This window comes from Fomitiporia mediterranea (assembly GCF_000271605.1).
Source record: "Fomitiporia mediterranea MF3/22 unplaced genomic scaffold FOMMEscaffold_2, whole genome shotgun sequence".
Classification (NCBI taxonomy): Eukaryota; Fungi; Basidiomycota; class Agaricomycetes; order Hymenochaetales; family Hymenochaetaceae; genus Fomitiporia; species Fomitiporia mediterranea.
In genome coordinates, this window is record NW_006760387.1 from 4,493,666 (window position 1) to 4,506,154 (window position 12,489).

Genomic DNA, 12,489 nt, shown 5'->3' on the forward strand with positions numbered 1-12,489 from the left:
CCCTGAGTGCTCTTGTGTAGTTTAGTATATATAGGTGTACAAGATTAGACTGGTCCTGTAGTCTTAATCTTGTCTACTCCAGGTAGTCCTGTACTCTTAGACTCACTCTATATACTCTACTCTTGTCTCACTCTCTCTCTCTACCTGTTCTGCAAGTTCTAACTACATTCTGGTGCTTACATTCTGTATTTCTGTTGTGTAGGATAATTGTAGCCTGGGTCCCCTTGCTGAGCCTTCAGGTCCCCTCTGTACTGTTGCTGACAACTTTGCTACATACATAATACTATATATGGCTATTGTATACAAACTTGAAGTTATACAGTACTTGATTAAAAACAGCTATAGAAAGTGGAAAGGGAATCTGACTTTAGTAACTAGAAAGTGTATTTCACCAAACAGAGTTGGAGTTAGAGAAGATACTGACTGTATAAAGAGGATGTAATTCAGTGTTCAAATCACAAGTTATTACTGAATATTTCACAGATTACAATATGTTTCTCAACATGATACAAACACAAAAGTAATGTAGGAATGGTAGTGATGTAACTTGAGTAGCTTTGCCTGGGAACATTAATGCCAAACTTGTAATGATGAAGTGCCCAGGTTTGCTACTGTCCTGTTTCTTGATTATAGTTGCTAATAAGGGAAACGTTCTGATGAGATCTATGACATACAATATAGTGCTGATACTGTCTTATAATGCAATCTTGCAAAGTATGTAAGATAGTGAGTCACAAGAACAACATATTTCCTGTTACCTATCAACTTATAGTATAGGTGATCCTATCATGTCAGACAAGGACCACTAGTCAACTGACAATAAAGGCTACACTGAGATCCCTTTCACTATGTTCACTATGGGAGACAAAGTTCCAGGTGTCAGCAAGAATCTCTCTGAATCTAGGGCAAAACTGCCAACAGTGGCAGATCACAGTCGGCCACAGGATAATAAAACTGAAAAGGATGAAGAAAAGAAGTAAGTCAACTCTTCTAATGATTGCAGCTCAATCTATGCTCACTTGGAATTTTAGATGAGAACCAAAGAGATCAGACACTTTAAACATACCAGGACAAAAACGACTGAGTTCAGAACTGTATACAGGAGTGTTGTCATTGTCATGTCCTATTGTATATGGGCTTAGACTGTTATAATATGTAGAACTTGTCCAATAAAGACACGTTTGTTTTCTATAATAATGTGTGATAATGTCTAAGTGTCAAATAGCACAGCCAGCATAAATAATCAGCTTATATTGTGTGAGCAGGGATTAAGCTAAGCAGTCACAACTCTATGAGTATATATTGTCTGTTTGAATAGACAGACCTTGCCACACAACTCAACAAAGTCAATATGAAGAGAATAGCCCAAATACCTTCCAATTTTTCTTTGCTTGTGAACTACTTGCAGCTTACGAGCGTTGAGAGTTCAAAAGCATTTTTGTAATGTCTATACAGAGGTACATATACAAATGCTGAGGCTTGCTGTGTCTGGGAGAGTGTAACATAGACAGACAACTTTGCGGCTGTGTCAAACACTGTTCTCGTTTCATGTTTCATTTCCGAAAGTCATTTCTGGAAACCCTAGCTTTCCGGTCGTTGCGCCTGAGAATTTTATATCCGGGGTGGAACGGCTCTCCAAGCCCGTCGCGGCGTGTGCAAGCTCCAGTATACTCGCGTCTATTTTGCAGCCAGTCGCCGCCAATGGCCGAGGGTAGCAGTTATAAGTTCACAAAAGCAGGATTCAAGACACATACAATAAGAACTCTTCTCGGATAAAATGCCAAGGGAAGCGAAGGCAAAGGAGATGAAGAGTATTGACAATTCCTGACCTGTCCCGATATATCTCGTTGAACCCTCCTCTTCTGAAGATGAAGACAAGGAGGAGGTAAAGTCAGAAAAACAGGGAGATAAGGAAGACAAGGGCACTAATAGAGGAAGGAATGCGCATCAAGAAAGCAAAAAGCCCAGGAAGTCGAAAAGGAACAGGAGAGCCGCCGAAAGCAAGGAGGACCACTGACGTGCTCAAGTATTCATGATGCTCTCGTGGTCATGAAGTTTCGGTTCTAATAGTACCTATATTTCCCAATGATTTTGATGCTGCCTGCAATAAACAGTGTATTGACAACTTGAAGTTTCGCTAGCCGCATCCATTTATAAACCTATGTCATTGAAAGTGAGTTTGCGTCTGTAACAACACCTGTTTGATTTGTGCAAAATTTAACGACTTCCGCATCTAGTGTTGCTTCTGCTTTGAAGATGAGATATTAAATGAGTGAGCAGCGTTGATTTACTATGGATTTAGTTTGTCACTGTCTGCCTTGGCTGAGAGATATTTTGAGGGAGGGAAATTGAGTCAAATTGACGCGTACGCTCCTGATAAAATTGGGACATGTCATTTGAGGAAAGCAATTCCCACACACGAACTTCTAACTTGTGCTGCCAGCAACCAGTGAGCCAGATCACACTCAAATCGTACTTATCTCTCCCGTTGTACAGACACTACAGTGTATAATGCTCTTGTTAGATAATTCGTCCATTCTTTGGCGGCAGTCTCGTTTTACCGTCATGTTTCTTCTGTCTGGACACACGTCGTCCGAAACACGGAGCTTAGAGGCCACTTATTTCTAGCTTTAGACTTCTAGGGTGTCTACTCTCTCATGGTCTCGCCCTAAAGACATACGTTTCTCTCGCACAGTACTCTTCTGGATCCGCGTCCATGACCTCTGTGTTCGCTACGACTGACCTGTTTCGGTACTGCTTTCGTGCTTCTTCCAATTTGACGCGGATACATGACGACTCGAGCATATGTCGCTGAGAGTATGGACGGCCCGCTTCATGAGAGATTGTGATGTGCCATTTTTTTGTCGGGTACATATAATGCTGCTCGTGAGCTGGACCCGTGGATATCAGCATTGGTACTTTCGCCATGTTCACCGAACAGCTGTTTACTCTGCTCGCTCTTTCCGCCAGCCTCTTGCCAGCCCTCGCATCACCAAGCATCTCAACACGTCAAAGTATCGACACCTCTGTACACTGCGGTCAATTTGACAGCACCGTCGTAGGCCCCTACACCCTCTTCCTCGATCAATTTGGTTCGGCTGGTGCGACGAGTGGTTCACAGTGTGCACATGTTACTGCACTTAGCGGATCGACGATCAGCTGGGTGACGAATTGGACGTGGACGGGTGGGAATGGTGTGAAGAGTTTCTCGAATATTAACTTGGATGCGAATATTGGGAGGGAGTTGAGTGAGATTGAGAGTCTTCAGGTGCCTGTTTACTTTCCCCGTTTTTCTTCTTCCTCTTCATTCTGTAAGATGTGCATTGACTGAAGCATTGATTGCGTTTTTTGACCATACACAGTCCACGTGGGAATGGTCGTACGATATTACGAGCACCTCCGTCGCAGACGTCGCTTACGACCTGTTCACGTCAACCTCACCAACTGGAGACAACATCAATGAAATAATGGTCTGGCTCGCAAACATCAACGCCGGGCCTATATCAGCTGTGTTCAACGCACAGGGACAAGCGGTTCCTGCGGTGACGAACATCAGTCTCGAGGGGCATACTTGGTGAGTACGACTTAGTTCATTGTTTCATTGTTTCGCGGTTTCAAAGTCCTGTGATGTGTTGAAGAGAAAGGCTGATATGGTGATGACCTCTGTGTAATTTGAAGGAATTTGTTCATCGGATCAAACGGTGCAAATAACGTATTCTCATTCTTGCCAACGAGCGGAGAGATCATGAGTTTCAGTGCGGATATCAACTCGTTCTTGAAGGTACGTCGTTCTTCAGACGTTACATTTGTTGATCCGATTGAAACAATTTACTTTTTGCAACTGTTTAGTTCCTTATAGCGAACGAAAACCTTCCAAGTTCCCAATTCTTGAAGACAGCTCAAGGCGGTACGGAGGCGACTTCTGGTACTGGAACTCTAACTGTGTAAGTATCAACTTGTTTCCTTGATTAACGCCTCTTTGCGCGTGTTTACTAATTAAATGAGATTGAGATGCTGATATTTCCCTTCTTCCTTTGACGTTTGTAGATCGGAGTTTAGCCTCGTTTTGACTTGAACTGAACATGCTTCGCGCTTTCGGTGTTCAGTGGAGTTTGGTTTGTATGGCTTGGAGGCGTCTGATGTTTGATTTTGATGGGTCTGGGTTATTTGTGTGCTATCAAGGGTTTCGTAGACGCTCGCCCTTAGTTGTAGTCTGGTACGAGGTAAATTACATACAAAACTCCAATTGAGTTATCAGTCGATATTCCATTGCCTTTGACGCTCCAAGCCAGAGCTGAATACCCTTCACTCGTCCGGCGTTCTGTGGAGTTCGTATGATTTAGATGGTTCGCTGGCGTCTGATGATTGTTCGATATTTAATGGGATCGAATTATCAGTGTGATATCAAGGGTATCTTAAACGCTCGTCTTAAATTGTAGTTTGGCGTGAGGGTAAATTACATGCAGGATTCCATTGAGTTATCTTTAGATATTCCATTGCCTTTGATGCTCGCAGGTCGGTGTTCAACCTCGTTTTGACTTGAACTGAACAACCCCCGTTCTTTCGGTGTTCTATAGAGTTCGCATCGTTTATATGGTTTAGGTGGCGTCTGAAGACTGTTCGTGATGTTAGTGTCATCAAGGGTTTCATAGACATTCTCTTTAATCGTGGTGTGGTACGAGGTAATATATTACATACAAAATTCCGATTCAGTTACAGGTAGACATAGATGACCCAGGCGAATATGATATTACACCAAACCAAACCAAACCAGACCAGAAAGAATTTCAGACGTTTGGGATCGTGAATTGATCTTAGTGAAGTATCATCAAAGATTCAGGTTCAAATGTTCAAGAAGGCCACCAAGATCGCCGGGAAGACCGCTACCAAGCCCATTTTCGCCGCAGACAAAACGTTCAAAGCGTTGGCGGAGTTAGGAGAACCAGAGCCAGAAGCACTTGTGGTTGGTGGCGGAGCGGTCGTAACTGGTACAGCGACCATTGGGATTGTTCCTGTGGTGATTAAAGTCGATGGAGCTGCGTCTGTTTCGGTGCCTGTACCAGCACCAGCGACGACAATGGTGCACGTCCCGACGCCTTGGGTGTTGTACCCGCATTGGATGTTCCCGCCGATACCTGTTGCGAGGGTGAGTGCTTCGGAGACGTGTGTTGCGTCTTGGACGACTGTCACTGTTCAGACCCCATGAAGAAGAAAAGAAGAAAAGAAGAAAAGAATTTAGTTGTTAGAAGATAATTTAATTGAAGATGGAAGCGATGGTGAACGTACTTGTGAATGGGATATCGCCTGCGTCAGTTCCGGAAGCGGAGATGACATACGTCGTCCCGTCCGCGCCTGTGCCGACGATTTCACCTGAGATAGGGAGAGATTCTGTGTCGAACCCGGGAAGAGCGATACTTGCGTTCGTTTGTGCTTGGATGCCTGCTATCAAACATCAAACAAGAGCACACGCATATGTCAGTGACAAGTACGCGAAAACAGAGGATATGAACAAAACTCACCGGTGAGGGCACCGAGACCGAGGAGTAGCAGCGTTGCGTACATGATTGATCGTTATTCGTTTGTGGATAGCTTCGACACGTGCAAAGCTAAAGAACGACAACAGCGCAACACGAGAAAAGGTGATGAGAGAACGAAAGAGAGAAAGAAGAGCGGTAGGGCTATGTAGACAAGCGGTTGTACAGTCCTTTTTATGCATTACACATTTTATAGCCAAATGGCAACGAGCGTTTATCGGGTTGTTAGATCTTCTTACATTCCTGGCATTCCAGAGCTCGCGTGGTGATGTAATTTGATCGCCGCAAGAAAGGCGCTGTTGTTTGTAGTCATTTGAATGTGATCTTGTTTTAAGTGAAGGGGGAAGCGGCAGTGATGCTGCACAACATGCATATGAGGACGAGAAACGGGTCCGTGGATGACCGTCACATCAGAGAATAGACGCAGGGAGTGATGTGCCTGGTGTTTGTGAAGAGACGAGCAGATGGTTGCAGGCGTCTCAAACAGAACAAGTCCTACTGAGCTGATCGGCATGATCGACCCTTTGGCGGGTGGTCACCATCGTCTCCGTTCTGTCCACGACGGCGAACATGCAAATGCCGCCATCGTGGAAATTATTCTCCTTCCGAGTTGCACAATTCTAACGATATTACAACGTGGTCTGGTTAAGATACGCCGCATTTTCTGCACCAAGTTTGCCGCAACCTCACAGCAAACCAGTACTGTGCAGCTCGGGTAAATGATGACTACGCAGAGTACACACAAAAAGACAGTACCACGTATGAATCCTATGGTACCTGGATCACAATTGCAATGCAACAAATGATTACAGAGGGGTACTTGCACAGCTGAAGTGTAGTAAGCTGTCCAGATTTAATTTTGAAGACCATGTGTTAGAACAGGGAGTTTGGAATGGCACTTAGATATATGCACATATATGCGCGCCCTTATATACTAGATACATTGTGCTATACTAGTAAATGAGACGTAAAACGCAGTGTGTCGAATACTCCCCTTCAAGCCCTAATATTCTGTCGTTAACGTTGAAGACCTATAAGTTCTATTAGGTGCTTGATTTGAGGGATGTAAAGTGCTTTTGTAAGAATGTCTGCAAGTTGGTTCTGTGTTTGAACATAACGTATGTCAACATAGTTGTTCTGAATGTAACAGCAGACAAAGTCCTTTTGCAAATCAAGGTGTTTTGTTTGAGTGTTGAAAGTGATCTCCTCAGATTTGACAGTTTGTATTGCTCTCTGATTGTCACAATAGACTGTAATGGGTGCCAATTCTGTCTGTAGTACTTCCTCAGCAAGTTGTTTGAGCCAAATGGCCTCTTGAGTTGTGTACACTAGTGCTTGCAACTCTGCTTTGTAAGTCAATAGTGGTACCAGATTCTGTTGTTTGCTTGACCAAGATATTGTTTGCTTTCCCAGCTGGAATATGTATCCATTAATTGATCAGTGTCCTTCTGTCATTTGTCTGTCAGCATTACAGTACCCTTGTATGGTCAATGTATTTGTGCCTCCAAGATGAAGCCAGTAGTTTGTAGTTCCTTTTAGGTACTGGAAGCAATGTTTTGCTACTTTGTAGTGGCTCATATTTGGTTGTTGTAGATAGTGCACTAATTGGCCTGTAATGTATGCAATGTCTGGCTGAGTGCAATCTGCTGTGTAGTGTAATGATCCTACCATATTCATGTACAGTATTGTTTGCATAAATTGTTTGTTGTCAATTGTATCATTCATACTTGTTAAGTATGTCCCAGGCATCATAAGAGTTTGTAGTGGTTTTTTGTTCTTAAGCTTAAAACATTGTATTATACTCTGGATATAGTGACTTTGCTGTAAGCAGATTGTTCTCTATTGTCTATTTCTTTGGATTTCGATTCCTAGAAGCCAGTGTATTTCATTTCTGTCTGTAAATGTAACATATTGTTTTAACACTTCTTTGAATGTATTCACTATAGTAATGTTTTCACCAATAATAGTGATATTGTTGATGTGCATGAATGTTATTAATATCGTTTTGTTATGCCTTTTCTTATAGAATACAGCATTGTCATAGTTTGCTTGTTACAATCCTATTTTGTGTAGTATATCTGTAATTTTCTTATACCATCATTGTCCTGCTTGTTTTAGTCCATATAGTGCTTTATTTAATTTTAGCACTTGACCAGGTTTGATATTGTTTAGTAATTTACCCAGTGGAGGTCTTACATAGATGTGTTTGTCTTTGTTTAATTCTCTGTAAAGATATGCGGATTTTACATCTATTTGATGTATTTCATAGTCTTTAGACACTGCCCAGCTTAATAACAATTGTACTATAGTTAATTTTGTAACTGGAGCAAATAGGTCATCTGAATAGAAATCTATTCTGTCCTTTTGGGCATAACCCTGTACTACTAGTTGTGCTTTGTATTTGTCTATATTGCTGTTAGCTAGTTGTTTTAATTTGTAGACAAATCTTGTTCCAATTATATTTGTATCTGTTGGTGGGTATGTGTATTCCCATGTATTACATAATTGTAATGCTGTTATTTCTTTGTTCATAGCTTTGATCCATTGTACTTTATCATTATTTGTTATAGCATTGTAATACATTAATGGATCATTATATACTTCATTAAGTAGTTTGTTAAATTCCATTAGATATATTGCTAGATTTATTTCATTGTCATAGTTTAATCCTCTAGCACATTTTGTTACTTGTTGTTCACAAGTTGATTATTGTAACTTGTTATTGTTATCATTATTATTTGTTCTGTTTGTTCTGTTATTATTGTTATTATTATTATTCGTTCTGTTCGTTCTGTTTGTATTATTATTACTGTTGTTCATTCTGTTATTTGTTCTGTTAGTTCTGTTCGTTCCATTATTATTGTTATTATTATTATTCTCCCCTTCAATTCTAGATGATTGTACATCTATGAATTGCAGGTTTTGTTCAACTGTTATTTTATTATTGTGCCATGTTATATGGCCTTTACTTTTGTTATTGTTGCTTAACCATTGTGTGTATTTACCTCTAGGCTCTAGTTTGTGCATATTTTCATTCTGTATGATGTAATATGCTCTGAATTCTTGTATGTTATCAATAGTGTATTGTTTGTTAAACTGTTTGTAATATAGTATTGCAAAATTTATTACAGTACATGGTGTTTGATTATGAATAAATGTTTGGTATTGTGCAGCATATACCCATAATTTCACAGGTAATTTAGACATTAATAGACACGTTTGTACTCTGTTAAATATTGTTTTGTGGATACGTTCTACAACTCTGTTTTGTTGTAGGGTATCATGTACCATTAATCATTGTATAGTTCCTTGACTTTCTATGTACACTGTAAAGTCATTACTTAGGAAGACAGTATTATTATCACTTTGTAGCATTTTTACTTTTACACTGTATTGTGTAAATAATTTTGTAGTGTATTTGATGTATTCAGTAAATGCATCACTTTTATGATGCATGGGTATCATATCTGCCCATTGTGTAGCATCATCAACAATTGTAAGTATGTATTCATATTTGCTGTATGCTTGTATAGGTGCTGGACCCTATATATTAATATGTAGACATTCTCTGTATGTTTTAGAAATTGCAGACGTTTGTATTTTAGGTATATCATTACATTGTATGTTTGCATACATACAATCATTGTATTGGACATTCTTATTGTCTGTTACTTTTCGTTGTATTATTTCAGGATGATTTTGTATGAGTTTGTGTAAATACTCAAAGTTAATATGACCCATTTGTTTGTGTAAGTCAATTATAGTTATTGTGTTAACGTTCTGTTGGTAATGATGATGTGATACTATCATATATAACTTATTGCATACTTGTATTTCTCCAATCTTTTTATTTGTAGGTGAATAGATAGTACACATATTGTTCGTTTTTACTAATTTGTGTCCTGCTTCACATAGTAATGCTTTACTGATTAATGTGAAGTTTAGATTAGGGTGATAGTATACATTATGTAGTATGATACTGCTTACATTCGTTTTGTTCATTCTGTGTTTGTTGTTTGCATCTTGTTGTATTCTAATTATCATTACTCCACTTTGTCTGAGTATGATTATTGTTTTGTTTGCAATTGTAACATTTATAGGGTTCATATATTGTACATTTGTTAATCAAAATAGATAGGGTGTAGCATGGATATTAGCACCTGAATCAAGTATGTTAATGTAATGTGTAAGTTTTGTTGTTCTGTAAGAACATGTATTAATGTATACATTTGGGTTATATTCCTCAAGGAATTTGTCAATCATGAATTCCCCCTGTATTTCTTACATTTGTTTGTCATTTATAGTGTCTAGTGTTAGCATTTTGTTTACTTTGTCAATAAACACTGCTAGGTCTGTAAGTGTAGCACTCATTGTTTGAGCTGTAATTTGTTGTGATGTAGATGCATTTGTCATTGTCATTGTTTGCTTTTTTCGTGCTTCCTTTGTAGTGTCTGTTACTGGACTACAGCACTCTTTGGACATATGTCTATATTTGTTACAATTGTAACATTTTGTTGTCTTGTAAGGCTTTGCATTGCCTCTACTGTGTCCTTGTCCTCTTGTTTGACCTTGTGTAGGCCCTAAGGATAGAGGGTGATTATTTGTTATTTTATTATTATTATTTAGTGTACTATGTTTATTCTGGTGGTTCTGTGTTTGCCACTCAGTAAATACATTGCATAATTTGTGAATTAATTTTGCTAGTGTAAACACCTGACATTGAGCTACAGTAACTGTGGGTAGGCTATTGTAATGTGTGTTCTGCCTATCAATCATTGTTGCAACCCACTTGTACTCTCTTGGAGTAGCAAGATTTATTGCTGAGACATAAGTATTATCATCTGGTACTTTGCTGTGAGCTACCAGTTGTGTATAGACTTGTTCTATTTGGTCTAGCATCTTGTCAAACTGTGAAACGTGTCCTCTAGCTGTGAACAGTACTGATATATTAACTGTGTGAGTCAATGTGGTTTGTGTATTGTATCAATCAGCTAGTGCCTGCATGAGGTCTTTCATTGTTTTGTGCATTGTAATGTTAGCATACACTGTATCTGATATTGTCTTTGTTATGAAATGATACAATAGTTTCCCTGTGTGTGTACTGTCTGTATCTGTGCTAGAGGGATTGTTTGTAAGATGGTCACTGAGCAGTATTACTGCTAGTGCATTTGTAATGTGTAGTTGCCATATCTTATAGTTCTTTTATTAGATTGTGCTCTGGATTAGGAAATCCCCAATTGCCTTATGAAGAATTACTGCTCTTGGAATGTCTTGGATTATCAGACTTCACTATGTAATATATAAGGTAGATACTTGCTTGATGTCTCAATAAGAGAGAGTACTTGGGGCACTCCTGCTACACTAGTCAAAAGGTTATGAGCCTTGGTGCCCATTGAATGCCCCCACACACTTGCTCTTGCAGAACGCCTTTGCCTCCTGCCAGACCACCAAGCCTAAGACCTCCCTCTCCCCCCAAACTCATTACAATGTCGTCTATGACACATACCTTTGTTAACACTATGATGAAGGACTCTGACGTTACAAAGTTCTTTGAGGGAACAGAAAAGTTGGCTGGTGTGAAGGGATACAAGATATGGTGCTTGTACATACACAGTGCACTTGCTGCCATGATGCTCTTAGACCATCTAGAGCACAATCCCCCTTCCTCTGATGATGCTGGCATACATACAGGCAATGTTTTGTATCATTGTATAACGAAAACAATAACTGATACAATTTATACAAACTTCATAACACATACAAGTGTTAGAAGTCTCATGAAGGTGCTTTCTGAACAATACAACGTTCAAACAACAATGACACATGCTGTAGACATATCCACGTTGTTTACAGTAAAAGGGCATGTATCACAGTTTGATAAGACGTTAGACAACATTGAACAAATCTACAGGCAGTTGTCTGCACATAATAAAGCCCCCAATAACAATACATACATCTCAGCAATTAATCTTGCTACTCCTTGTGAGTATAGATGGGTAGCAACAATGCTAGACAGGCAGATTACCCATTATAATCAACTACCAACAGTTACAGCAGCTCAGAAAGACATTCTGATGCCAGCTAAGCTGATACACAAATTACAAAACACATATACTGAGTATCATTCTTAGTACTCTCAAACAAAACAAGATACTGAACAAGACAGCCTACAAACGAAAGGCAAAAGTGTAGCTAAAGGCAAAACAAAGCCTTACAATAAAGTTAAATGCTACAACTGCAACAAGTACAGGCATATGTCAAAAGACTGCTGAAATCCTCCAACAAGCAAAACAACAGAAGCTTGAAAGAAAAAGCATAGGCAAACAGCTACTGCTTCTACTACTGCTACTACACTGTCTCAACCTGTACTTAATACAGTAGTATTCATTGGAGACAATAACAAAACAGCATTCATTGAAGACATTAATGAAATGCTGATGCTAGAGTCTGCAATTGCAGAAGCCTCAGCATCAAGTTCCAGCAGCTTACCTGTTCAATCCACTCTATCTGCTGAATCCAATGTATTTTCAGCATTCAAAGTACAAGAGGATGGTGTCATGCAAGTAGACAACTTCATGAACTCATTTGACAATACAAAAGAAGTCATTGAGGAGTTCAGTTACAATCCAAACATATGTATCAACACAATACATTGCAATGATACTGAACTAATACATTGTATTAATATATTGGACTCTGGTGCAAATGTACACACTACTCCATACTTGTTCTGTCTTACAAACGTTTGAAACTCAACCCTAATAAATGTTACAATTGCGAATAAATCATCATTCTCACTTAGCAAAAGTGGAGTGATGACATTTAATGTAAAACTACAAAACAAAGCTGATGAGCATACAAAGGTGAATACGATTTCACTACAAAACATATACTATCATCCCAATCTGAACTTCACACTTGTTAGTGAAGCACTATTATGCAAAGCAGGATATGT

At 39.4% G+C, this 12,489-nt stretch overlaps 2 protein-coding genes across 2 annotated transcripts; one reads left to right on the plus strand and one right to left on the minus strand.

Annotated features, from left to right (window-relative positions):
• Positions 1–2,926: 2,926 nt before the first annotated feature.
• Positions 2,927–3,948, plus strand: FOMMEDRAFT_138810 (uncharacterized protein; the record flags this gene model as incomplete). The annotated part of the gene is made up of 4 exons (XM_007263371.1): positions 2,927–3,268; positions 3,363–3,574; positions 3,679–3,781; positions 3,850–3,948. 4 exons carry the CDS (start codon positions 2,927–2,929, stop codon positions 3,946–3,948), a joined length of 756 nt encoding a protein of 251 aa, XP_007263433.1.
• Positions 3,949–4,674: 726 nt separating this feature from the next.
• On the minus strand, positions 4,675–5,924 carry FOMMEDRAFT_17634 (uncharacterized protein). The gene is made up of 3 exons (XM_007263372.1): positions 5,520–5,924; positions 5,287–5,442; positions 4,675–5,189 (listed from the first exon to the last, which is right to left on the minus strand). Exons 1-3 carry the CDS (start codon positions 5,560–5,562, stop codon positions 4,843–4,845), a joined length of 546 nt encoding a protein of 181 aa, XP_007263434.1. The 5' UTR covers positions 5,563–5,924; the 3' UTR covers positions 4,675–4,842.
• Between the last annotated feature and the right edge of the window lie 6,565 nt (positions 5,925–12,489).

What these genes read in the sequence shown, in the direction of transcription:
- FOMMEDRAFT_17634 (XM_007263372.1), bottom strand. Translation starts at nt 5,562, where the DNA reads ATGTACGCAACGCTGCTACTCCTCGGTCTCGGTGCCCTCACCG. An exon ending in CGGTCTCGGTGCCCTCACCG is followed by an intron (nt 5,443 to 5,519) that starts GTGAGTTTTGTT and finishes GATGTTTGATAG; the next exon opens with CAGGCATCCAAGCACAAACG. An exon ending in AGGCGATATCCCATTCACAA is followed by an intron (nt 5,190 to 5,286) that starts GTACGTTCACCA and finishes GGGTCTGAACAG; the next exon opens with TGACAGTCGTCCAAGACGCA.